A 12,175-nucleotide genomic window follows, 5' to 3' on the forward strand; every position below is an offset into this window, starting at 1 on the left:
TGAATATAATGATTAAATTTCCATTATTATATCCATTATTATATCCATTAAATTTCCATTATTGTAAACCCTTGTTATATATCATTAGCACTATTAGTAGTTTACTTCACATTAGTTTATAACTATTTGTATATAAACTTGAAAGTAAAATCTTTATTTAGAAATATATGATTGATTGATTACATACTTACATTATGTTAATATATACCATATATTACATACTTATACTATAACATTTGTGTGTGTGTGTGTGTGTGTGTGTGTGTGTGTGTGTGTGTGTGTGTGTGTGTGTGTGTGTGTGTGTGTGTGTATATGTATATACATATTTTTATTTAAATAGTTTGCTAATTAAACATACTAAGCTTCCCAAGAAGAACCTCTTTGTTTTCTCTGATCTTTATTGCCAGTAACATTTTAAGTTCTTTAGCAGCATTTTATTTTGTTGTGTATTTGTTTATTATATGGCATAATTTATTTTGTTGTGTATTTGTGTATTATATGGCATATTTGTTGACTATTTATACTTTTCTTTAGTCAAACATTATGAAAAATTTTTTTAACCAAAATTACTATCGAAAACTTACATAAATAAGCATGGAATGTTAAATACATGCATGCATTGTTAATGAAACACAACAAGGAACTGAATAATCGATTAAATGCAGATTTTAAGTAATTAGTTTATTATGGAGTTACCAAAATCCTTTTCAGTTTTATCTATAAAATATCTACATAGAAACACAAACAAAGAATGTTCAATGATTTTGAAGCACTAGCATTGTTCCAACAATGGCCGCCAAAAATCACTAAGAAAATATCTAAAATTGAGATAAAAAATCTATCTGAAGTTTTTTTTCAAAAAAACGCATTTTTTATCTGAAAAGGCGATTCCCTGGTTCGTTTATAGCATTGGATTTAATAGCGAAGTTTTTATCTTAAAAACAGACTTTTTTTAATGTTTATAGCGATGGACATTTTTTTTCTTCGCTTTTTACGGTAAAAACTTCGTGTTTTACGGAAAAAAACTTCATTTTTTATGTTTATAGCATTGGCCCCTGTTAAAAAATCAATTTTTTGATAGTGTGCTATTTTAGGCAGCTCTATATTTGAAAGCTTAAATAAACATTTCTTAACTTTCTTATAAAATGTTTTTTTTACAAGACAATACATCTCTACAAAGATTGACAAACATTTATTGAAAATTGCTTTAAGTAACAAGAGAACTTTATCATATAAAAAACCAATCAAACTTTAAAAAGTAGTTTTAAAACATTTTCAAGCTTTATATATTTAGAAACACTTAAAAATGTTTTTGCTAAAAGAATCACAGCCTTAATATTTAACCATGTTAGTAAGAGCTATACAATATTTCAAAAAAATGATAATAACTTACAGTTTTTGTTGGTGGGGAAATTGGACTTGTAACATTGACAATTTCATGAACAGCCAGTCTCAATTTCAAACGATGTAGGGGGTTGTTTACACCTATTTCATGCTGAATCTCATAATCAGATAATGCCTAAAATGTTTTTTGGAAACAAAAATTGATAAAAAGCTGATTGCTAAGAAAAGTTAAATAGATAAATGACTTAATACAATCAAGGTAGTATCAAACAAAGATAATCTCCCCTTCAACAAGTTATTAATTAAAAAGTTAAACTTTTATATAAATAATAACTTGGTGAAAGGGAGATAGTCTTTGTTTATGTTAGGTTTTTGTGAATTTCAACAATAATCAAAATTGTTTAAATCATACTTAATATGCTTAACATGATTCAGGGAAAAATTGATTTTTGTAATAGAATTTCCTAGTAAATTTAAAATAAAACGAAAACCAACTTACAGACATAATTGAACCACTCTTTACATTTGCTCTACAAGCATGAATATACCATTCAGGTAATTTAACCCATAATTCTAACCAAGCAAGAATTGCAGGAGCATTCCATGATGCAAATGGAGCCCCAGATGCAATAATATCTTCTAAAAGTTTATGTTTCATTCGAGTTTCAGCATCACGCTGCGCTTCAGCATTTGAATCTAAATCATCACTCTGACCAAATCCTAAGTCTCTTGGCTTAAGTTTTCCTTTAGTCGAAAATATTTTTCCAATTGAATTTCTAAGACTTTTGTTTTTCCCACCTCTACGAGTAAGGGATTCTAAACTGTTTGTCACACTATTAGGTGCTGAAGCGAAATCATACATATGGTCTCTTTCATGTTCAAAGGAACTATTAAAATTCCAATGAGGGGCAGAATTCCCTTTTGATCTATCAGAACTGTCAGATCCTAAAGAGCTAGGAGTATCAGCTTGCTGGTCAGCTAGCATTTCTTGTGAACGACCCTGTTTAAGCTGAATACAAATAAAAAAACTCAAAAAAACTGTTACATGATAAGACCAAATGATAAAATGGTAAACTAGAAAAGAGTTAAAGCTAATTTCACAAAATAAAATAACCATTAAAGGTTTGGTGTCTAAGGGGTCATATCTTGTAAAGCCAAAAGAATCGTTAATATCTGCAGTGTTTCTTCGCTAAAAAAGTTTTAAAAAAATATATAACTAAATTTTGGTTTTACTACTAAAAACATCATACAGAATATTAAATCTAAAGATTATAATTAATACCAAAAATTTAAAGTATTTTAAGATAATAATAATAACGAAAAAAAACAATAAATACATCAGATTTAGTAAAAGAATCAGGTGCTAGATTTAATTTTATTCTTCTTTCCTCCACCTTGTTTTCGGTAGAATCTTTAGAATTTATACTACCATCTAAACTGCTTGTCTCACTACCAACCCTTTTTTCAATTTGCTCAGTCAAGCGTTCTGTATTTCTATGTTCAACTTGTAACATTCTAGTAAACAAAGAGACTAAATAACAGCAATAAGTCACTCAAATTCTTAACAAAATCAATAATTAATTAACAAGATTACTAAGAGGATTAATGAGATGCTAGCTAATATTTGAAAACTCACTCAAGCTCTTCATTAATAGCATTTAACTGATTCTGAAGCATATTGGCAAGTCTATGAGCATCACTTGATGTAAGTGATTCTAGGGTATCATCACTGGGTAAGATTGCTGGAATTCGACTTAAATTTTTTAAATCATCCTTGCTGTTCAATCCAATTGCAACATTTGAAATAACATTGGCTTGATTCATTTTCTGCCATGTGTTGTCCATTTCATCTTTTGATGAAATATATGTTGGGAGTTTAGAGTTAACTGATGATGGAGATGTGCGAAATACAGGGCTAAGTATAGTTGGCACTCTTGCCTGTGTAACAGGTGATCCTGATGTAGGACTAGTGACAATCTTGCTTCCAATTAGGAATGACTTAAAATATTAAGATTTTTTTATTTGTATAAAAACAAAATTTAAAAACAACAAAAACAATAAAATTATATGAACAAAAATATTTTTGTAAATTACTTACTTCTCTTTTGAAGTTTGTAATTTCTTCTTTAAGTTTAGAAATTTCAGCAGCCATAATATTCTAATCAGAATAAATGAGGAACTCAATGTTTGACATCATCAAAGCAGTTAAAAGAAGAAGAAAAAAAAGTACCTTTTCTTTAGAAAGTTTTTCAATTTCACTTTTGGACTTTTCTAATTGCTGACAAATGTTATTCTATGAGTAAAAAACAAGTAAAAAAATCAAGAAAAACTTAGAGAAAAAAAGATTGAATGAAAGTTTACACAAAGTAGTAATCTAGAATAAAATTTGTTCAAGGGAATGGTATATCTAAAGAAAGTATAGTAAGCTAAAGAGATTAACATTTAATGAAAGGCTTATAATTAATAAAAATATAAAATCAACAGAACTTTAAAGTCCGACAAAACATTTTGTTTTCAAGTAAAATATAAGTTTCTAACTTTACCTTATCATCAAGTGATTGCATTCGCTCTTTAAGCTGCTTTTGGAGTTGATAATTTGATTCTGCCATGAGTTTATCTATTGTGCTTTGAAGTTTTATATTATGCTCTTCAGTTAACTTTTCACATTCATTTGCCTAAAGAAATACACAAGATATAAAAGGTAACATTCAATGATTTATTTTCTGTAAACACCAATAAATTGTTTTATTTCAACTATGCATTGTTAATATTTGTGAAGCAAAAAGTTAGGAATAAAAATGTAATTAAAAGAGATTTTTTTTTTTTTTTATTAAACATTTTTTATAACTTTATTAAAGATTCTTTTACTCGGGTTAGGTGTTCAGTAATTTCATCTAACTGAGCTTGAAGGTTTTGGACTTTTTCTTCAGCAGTAAAATTTCTTTCCTCTGCCTAAAAATTGTAATCATTAGTCTAAGAGGTTTTTAAAACAAACTTTGTAAAATGTCATAAGGTTAATTTGAAATAGTGATCAATTCTGATTATTAGGAGAAAGATAAATGTAAAAGTAGAAAATATTTTTAGAAATCTTTAAAAAGCTGTAAATACTTTTTTGTGTTAAAGAAAAAGCATTAAACTTTACTTAAGCACAAATCCTATTTTTAATAATTTCAGCTTTTTTTTTTAAACCTTTTGTTAAGCTTATAAATTTAAACATACTGCATTAAGAGCTGCTTTTCGACTTTCAAGTTCTTCCTGGATCTTAGGTAACTCCTCAACATGCTTTACTGTTTGAGAAAATTTCATTTCATAAAACTTGCATTGTTCTTGTAAATTTTCTATCTTCTCATCTTTCTAGAAAAAAATGCAAACTTTTAAAAAAATTGCTTGCAAAATAATCAGCTATTTAATGTTTTACTGAATGTTACAAAAAATAATAGAATGTTAGGTACTTACTTTACCATAAAATTATATAATTTTTTACATAACTTGATAGTAAACTAAGTATAATTTTATCAATTTATATAATTTTTCTAGACTTTTCTAAAACAAAACTCCAAAATATATAGATATTTTTAAAAGGGATATCAATATTCTGTAACAGAGTATTTTTTTACTGAACATGTGCTATTACTGTGCTATTCTTTTATTATTATAGTTTCTATAACTTTTTTTTGAAACTTAAGGTTGATTTTTTTAAAATTTAATTTATTTAGAGAATAAGAACAATTAGCATAAAGTAAAATAAATCAGTCAAATTAATGCTCAACTTAACTTTTGTTTTTCCCAAATACTTCAATTAACTTATTGATGTCAGATTGTGTTTCCTATGACCTGGTCTTTTAAAGCATTGGGCTTAAATATCAGCCTCATGCTGTTAGGTCATTCTATCTCAAATGAACCAGATATTTACAAGGCCCCACATGGAACACCTCAGATTTTGTTGGTGCGATGAACATTGTTCATTTAGCGCTTTACCAATATGACAAGGTGAAGATGTACTATTATCAATTACAAAATACCTGAAATTGCAAAAACAAACTGGGATAGTGAAAATAAGTGAAGTGATAACAAAGATTATTAAGTTCAATCAATCTGACAAATACTCAATGATGTGTCTCAACGAAGTGGATGGATCAAGGATGTGTCTCAACGATGTGGATGGATCAAGGATGTGTCTCAACGATGTGGATGGATCAAGGATGTGTCTCAACGATGTGGATGGATCAAGGATGTGTCTCAACAATGTGGATGGATCAAGGATGTGTCTCAATAATATGGATGGATCAAGGATATGTCTCAGGAAAATTAATGTTCTTTGATAAGATTTTAAATTTAAAAAAATTTTCTTCATCTTTTTTTTACACGCTTAGAAAGATGTGCACAAAAAACTTCAAAAAAAAATAAAAAAAAATTGACGCAATCAAAAAAGGTAAGAGATCTTTTGAATCAGAGACATAATTTTACAAAATCTGGGTGCATCTTTGAATATATCAAAACCTTTATCCAGTGACATACACAGTTTGTCTAATTAATCAGGTTACTTGCAATGTACTTAATTTCTGAAAGTAGCCTTAAACTGCAGTATTAAACTTATGAATACTATTCCTAAAAGTAGTTTGTTATCTTGTCAGTTTTTTCAAACTGGGAATAAAAAAGCCTCCTGTAGTAAATCAAATATTTACTGCCTTTTTTATATTTTTAACAACAACAATATTTTAATAATAGGATAAGTTCAAACAATTACTACATTTAAACTTCGGTTTTATAAAGAGTTATACTTTTTAATGAGATTTATTAAATCATCAAACAGTTGAACCATACCATACAGTTGTCAGTTTGATGTCTTTTCAAAAATCTGCTGTAAAAAATATATTGGTGGACAAAAATATGTCATCTACAACAAATTTTAATCTCATATAGCTGTTTGATAGCTGTTTGATAGTTTGGATTTTGGTAGACTAACTGTTTAACCGTTTTAATAATGTGGGGCAAAATTTCTAAAATTTCAACAGTTACATCCTCAAACCTTGACTTCTTCAAACCTTCTAAAATAATAAAAGCATAAAAAATTAAAAAATCTTATTTAAATTGAACAGAGAATATGCGGTCTATCTACTATCTTCAACTAATTCTTTAAGAAATTTATGATTAACCTCAGACCATCCGTAGAAATATAATACATACATAGTTAAGTCATTACCCCATGTTCTTTATGGTTTTGGAAGTAAAATTGAGTTTCATGTCTTGAAAAGAGAGTTTTTATTAGTTAACTCAGATTTTAATTAAAATTTAAGAATATATTATGTAATAAAGATAATGATAGCATTTTGGTTATTTGAGTAATAATAACTATTCTTTGTTTGTTTTTGTATTAAATATTGCAAAAGTAATACTTGTTGAACTAATTTTTGTAGAATTAATTTTTTTAAACTTTTTCTTAAAGTTTAAAAAATTAATTCTTCAAAAAATTTTGCACACTTTAAAATGATGGGAGTTTACAACTTTTCTGCATTATTGCAAAAAGAGACATTAATTTTTTCAAGCCATCTAAATGATGATAAAATACACCTGCTAATCATATGAAATATTGAATGTTATAGTTAAAAAAGCACAGTAAAAAGTTATACAGTACATTATGCTAACTTTGATTAAATTAGAAAAGTACAAGATAAAACTTGTGGCAGTATTTACCTATAATTGTGGTTATATAAAGGATCAATATTAAAGGGCTTTTCCACTCTATTTTTAAGAGTCAAAAATTTTTTAATGTAATGCAAATAAACACATAAACTGTAATTTAAAAAACCTGCTCCAGCATTGTCTGCAAACCAAGCAATTCAGTACGCAATCTCTCCAATTCCTCACCTGCTGATGAAAGATCATTTTGTGACCGCACATATCTTTTTTCTAATGTCATCATGCGGTTTTCAATATCATTTTTTTGAACTACAGCCTAAAAAAGCATTACAATATATTGTAAGAATAAGAGTATGGTAGAAACTATTTAGTAAATTTTACAAAATTTTTACTCATTTAACAAATTATACAATTATACTTAATTTTACAAATTTTTGTTGCAAACTTTAAAACACAATTTATGCTACATATAGTATACACCATAGATAAGGCTTTACAAAGACAACTGAAATAAAAAGATACTTTAAAAATATAAAAGCATGCGATTAGATATAAGCAATTTTAAAAAACCTCCTCTAATTCTTTGATGATCTTCTGATTATTTTCATGAGAGAAACTTGCTTTTCTGTTTGTTGTTGTGACTTGATCTTCCAATTGAGAAAATTTTTCTTGCATTTCTTTGTTATCTTTTAAAGACTGAAATATTAATAATTTACTATTATGTTGCTAAAATCTTAAGTTTAGAGAAAAAATATTCTAGAAACAATAGAGTCTAACCTTATCTAATTCACGCTTTTTTTGCTCCAGTCTATATTTCAGATCATTCATTTCCACGTACAAATCATTTATATTATCATTTGCAACTCCATTTGAAAACTAAAAAATTTAAAACTCTGTTTTACAACTTCTTAAACTCACACAACTTTTCTATCACATGGTAACAATTTTGTGTTTTGAAAGATAAATGGAAGAAAATGATTGAACAATATGGTCTTTGAACACCCATAGCTAAAAAATTGTTATAATCACAAATTAAATATCACAACAGTCTCATACTTCAAAATAACCAACAAAATAAACATGTTTACTGAATCAAACATATCATTATCTAATCGTTAAGTATCTAGTTGTTCAAATTAAAACTTTATAATTCATATGTTAAAATTAATACAATATAGTTCATATAACTAATTATGCATGCTTGTATATACACTTAAATGCACATGTTACAACATTTAAGAGAAGCTAAATTATTCATAAGTCATCAAACATTTTGAAACTGATGGATGTCATTCATATTCATATTCAAAACAACACAAAAAAAAACCTTTTAACAAAAACACTATAGATGCATTACCAGTTCAGGAAAAGAACTAAAAATAGTTAATATAAACACTTTGATGCATGTTTAAATAGGAAATGAAAAAGATTCAATGATGCTTACACTAACTGCTTCAGTCTTCTTTCCATGCATTCTTAGTTGTTCTTTCTCAGACTGCAATCTGTCAATCTGTCAAAGTAATAAGACAATAATTAATAAGCAAAAACAAACTAAAGCTGAAATAGTAAAAATATCCATATCAAACCACAAATAACCTCTTGATTTGCTGCTAAAAGATCTTCTTCCAAACTATTAGCCTTTTCTACAGCTAATCTAAGCCTCTCACGAACCTAAAATAATATAAAAATGCTCTTCATAATACTTGCAGCAAAACATTATTATAGCAAAAAGTATTTTGAGAGCAAAAAACTCTCTGTGATTTTCAAAATCACACAAAAATTTATTAAAATTTAGTTATATAATAACTAAAGAACACTGAATAAAAGTTAATATTACAAGATTTAAAATTTTTCATTAAAAAAAAAACCCACTTAAATTTAATAACTTTTTCTATGAGTTTGGGCAACAAAGCTCATAAAATAATGGTAACCAAGCTACCAAAATGTTTATGGTTTCAAGTGCATTATTTTTCCAACTATCTTTCAAGATTTTCCACATATACTCCTTTAATGATGGGCTATCCAGCTCAATCCATAGAAGTTTAAAGGGGTTGAGATTAGGAGTTTGTGGAGGCCAAAACACTTTTATCTGCTTTTTTTCTGAATAACTTCTGCATAATTCAGAGTCATGTTTAGGATCCTCTACCTGCTAAAAAATGAATCCAGCACCACCTAATTGCAACTCTGATGAAACTGTATTTTGATTAAAAAATTCTATTGAAGTCTTTTTTAATTATACCATCAGTTTTAACTAAATCTCCATCTCTGGAGATGGAGAAACAACCCCAAGCATTGTTTTTGTTTATTACTGAATATTCACACTACATTTATATTTATGACTTTTCTTAATCAAAATATGACAAAAAAATAAAATAAGAGTTTGTCTTATGAAATATTTATTTAAACTTTTTTCTAAAAAAATTACACAAATCTTATACAGCAAGTAATTAAAATTCTTGAAAATAAAGAAGTCTGAATAGTATGATACTTCAAAAGCATGTGTCTATGTGAAAAAACTGTTTTTTTACAACTTCAACACTAATGGCCAGACTGCAACTTATTAGTTCACTAACTATTCTATGAAACTATGTAAAATTACATTCATATTGATTAAAGTCAGTCAATTAGACATTATGTCAAAGTTAGTTATTAGACTCAAGTAGATACACTTTGAAGAGGTCGTTAGACGGTGGTTGCTGATCACCTTCTGCAATCTCAAAAAAAGTTGATTTTATCATGCAAAGTTTTATTTAGTTCTATAATAATTAACAATTCTAAAATTTCATCTAAGTCATGTTACTTCTTTTATTTCAAACTCATAAACATCAATCTTTTTTCTTCCATACTAAACTCCTTATCCTAGAATGCAATTCTAATAAGATTCAGAAAGATACTACAGGCTATTATAAATGTTTTAGATTGTGGCCTTACAATTTTTATGTTTTAATGTGTAGTCAGAAAACAATGCAGGTCATTCAAGAAAACTTTTACTTTGGATGATGAATGCTACCATCTTGATATTGTAGAAAATAAAGATTGGTTATTTAAACAGAATTCTTTGAAAGAAATATTTCATTGTTTGGAGACCATGAAACATCATCAAGGCTAAAAGCTTTTTCCAAAATTATCTTGGATATGTAATGCTGATATGTTAAGTTAATTAGGTCACTTTTAAATTACATCTCCCATCTTCATTTTAAGCCATTGTATCAAAGTATAGGCCTCTGATACATTCACTTATTGCAAAATTTATTTTTAAGAAAGACTACTATGCTGACTAACAGTTTTGGAACAGTGATTTACTTGAAAAAATTATTTGCAAAAAACAATATGAGAAATTATTCAATTTAATTTTGTTCTAGTTCTGTCAATTTGTTTAATTTTTCTGTACAATTATGCAGAAAGATAAAAAGTTGAAAGATCACCAAAAGATTATTGTACCACCTAGATTTTTTGTGTGTCAGAATTTAAGTTTTCAGCAAGATAATGACCCTAAGCATACATCAAAAGTGTATAGAAGAATTTTATCCTCCAAGCCAAATATTGGTCACCACAGGACACCCAATAGTTATAAGAATATCTACAAGATCCATAGCAAGAAGTAACCCCTGATTATTTTTTGAAAACTATTACATAAAAAAACAAATCTATACCAGTAAAATGAATGCCAGCAAACCTGTCAGAAGTCAAGCAACTTAAAGGACATACTGACAAAAAATAAACTGCAATATGTTGCAGTTTATTGTTTAATAAATTTTGCTAATAGTATTTCACTTGTTTTCACAAGTTTGTCTCAGAAATTAAACAAAAACTTGACATTTGCTAATAAATGTTTGATAATTTTAAGTTTTGAACCAAAAGAGAACCAGTTCCAAAATCTTATTATTTCTTTTAGTTGTTATTTTTTGAATATAAAAAATTTTAGTAAAACAACAATTTGTTTTTAAAATTGTTCATAAAAATTCAAACTAGAAAATCTTTTCTTTTTAGCACCACCACCCACATTAGTTATGAATCATGCAGCTTTAATCTAATGCTTTCATATTTTGAACAGATTTATTAAAAGGTTTATTATAACAAAGATTACAAATTTAAGGAATAAGAAATTTCTCATTTATTTGTTTACTCCTGAATTAAATTTAAAATAAAAATGAAAATACTATACTTTTTCATCCAGAGCTTTATGATGCTCAAAAAGTGATTTTAAAGCCTTCAAAACCTCAACTTCAGAAGAGACACCAGCTGATGATTGTGCCTGACGCTTAACCACAGTCATTCGCAATGACCTTTCATGGCGTGAAACTAAACTTTCTAAATGCTCCAGTAAAAGCTAAAAAACAATTTTAAAACAGTTTAAAACTAACCTTATCATTTATTGTAAAATATCTTGATTAAGATAACAATTATTATGTTTATTAATAAAAATATATTTTAAAATCTTGTAAAACAATACTAATTATTTAAGTTTTATTTAGTTTTATTACATGTAAAGAAACACAAAATCACCAATCTTATCAAATTTCTATAAATTTGGCACAGATGTTCATACTAATAATTTATGAAGGGCTGACAATCTTTTCCTTACGATTCTCAACCATTTCAATGTTAAGAACCCTCAAAATTACATCCCTTTTGCCCCCCTCCCACCTTCCTCCCTTCAAAAGAAAAGGAATAGCTTGAAAAAACCCTTTAATTGTACTCCTACAATTTAAAAGGGAAAAAAGCTTGACAGTTGTATATGGTAGCTTCTTTAATTAATGAATGTAATTATAGAAACAGCCATATACAAATGCTAAAAAAAAACAAAAAACTAAAGATCTTTTACAAACGGCATCAAATCTAACCACTACATTTTATTTGATGTAGTATACAACTATAATAGAGGTTGTTTTAGTTTTAAAAAGTGATTAAAACCACAGCTAGAAAACAACACAGATTGTAAAAATAGCACTTTTGAATCTGAAATAGATACATTTGAAGCAAATAAATCAACTTTGAACAATTAATTGTTGATTGGTTAAGTGCTTCTTAGTAGCTAGATATTCTCCTGAAACTTTAAAAATTAAGTAAGTTGTTTAGAGTTTGAAAAGTAAAAAGAAAGTTTTTCTGGAACCTATTCAGTATATAATTGCTTGATCCATCAAAACATGTAACATATTCTGATACTTTTCAATCTGTAGTTTTAGTAATA

At 27.3% G+C, this 12,175-nt stretch overlaps 2 protein-coding genes across 3 annotated transcripts in view; both read right to left on the reverse strand.

The window, feature by feature from the left end:
• The window catches only part of LOC145181042 (cysteine-rich protein 2-binding protein-like), a 400,331-nt gene that overhangs the window by 16,891 nt on the left and 371,265 nt on the right, over positions 1 to 12,175 (reverse strand). The gene's annotated exons all lie outside the window — the stretch shown is intronic.
• LOC145181378 (liprin-alpha-2-like) overlaps positions 1 to 12,175 on the reverse strand; it is a 391,227-nt gene that overhangs the window by 7,787 nt on the left and 371,265 nt on the right. For both annotated transcript variants that reach the window (XM_090099791.1, XM_090099792.1), the window contains exons 5-20: positions 11,150 to 11,314; positions 8,581 to 8,655; positions 8,429 to 8,494; positions 7,762 to 7,860; positions 7,555 to 7,680; positions 7,154 to 7,300; positions 4,564 to 4,698; positions 4,213 to 4,296; positions 3,888 to 4,019; positions 3,575 to 3,637; positions 3,443 to 3,502; positions 2,981 to 3,342; positions 2,682 to 2,859; positions 2,459 to 2,533; positions 1,844 to 2,353; positions 1,394 to 1,519 (exon numbers count right to left, since the gene is read on the reverse strand). In XM_090099791.1, coding sequence (XP_089955917.1) covers positions 1,394 to 1,519; positions 1,844 to 2,353; positions 2,459 to 2,533; positions 2,682 to 2,859; positions 2,981 to 3,342; positions 3,443 to 3,502; positions 3,575 to 3,637; positions 3,888 to 4,019; positions 4,213 to 4,296; positions 4,564 to 4,698; positions 7,154 to 7,300; positions 7,555 to 7,680; positions 7,762 to 7,860; positions 8,429 to 8,494; positions 8,581 to 8,655; positions 11,150 to 11,314 — 2,403 coding nt within the window. The remainder of the gene's footprint in view (positions 1 to 1,393; positions 1,520 to 1,843; positions 2,354 to 2,458; positions 2,534 to 2,681; positions 2,860 to 2,980; positions 3,343 to 3,442; positions 3,503 to 3,574; positions 3,638 to 3,887; positions 4,020 to 4,212; positions 4,297 to 4,563; positions 4,699 to 7,153; positions 7,301 to 7,554; positions 7,681 to 7,761; positions 7,861 to 8,428; positions 8,495 to 8,580; positions 8,656 to 11,149; positions 11,315 to 12,175) is intronic.

Source organism: Hydra viridissima, unplaced genomic scaffold (genome assembly GCF_058129835.1).
Source record: "Hydra viridissima isolate aposymbiotic clone 2 unplaced genomic scaffold, HvirCarnegie_v1 scaffold_10, whole genome shotgun sequence".
NCBI lineage: Eukaryota > Metazoa > Cnidaria > Hydrozoa > Anthoathecata > Hydridae > Hydra > Hydra viridissima.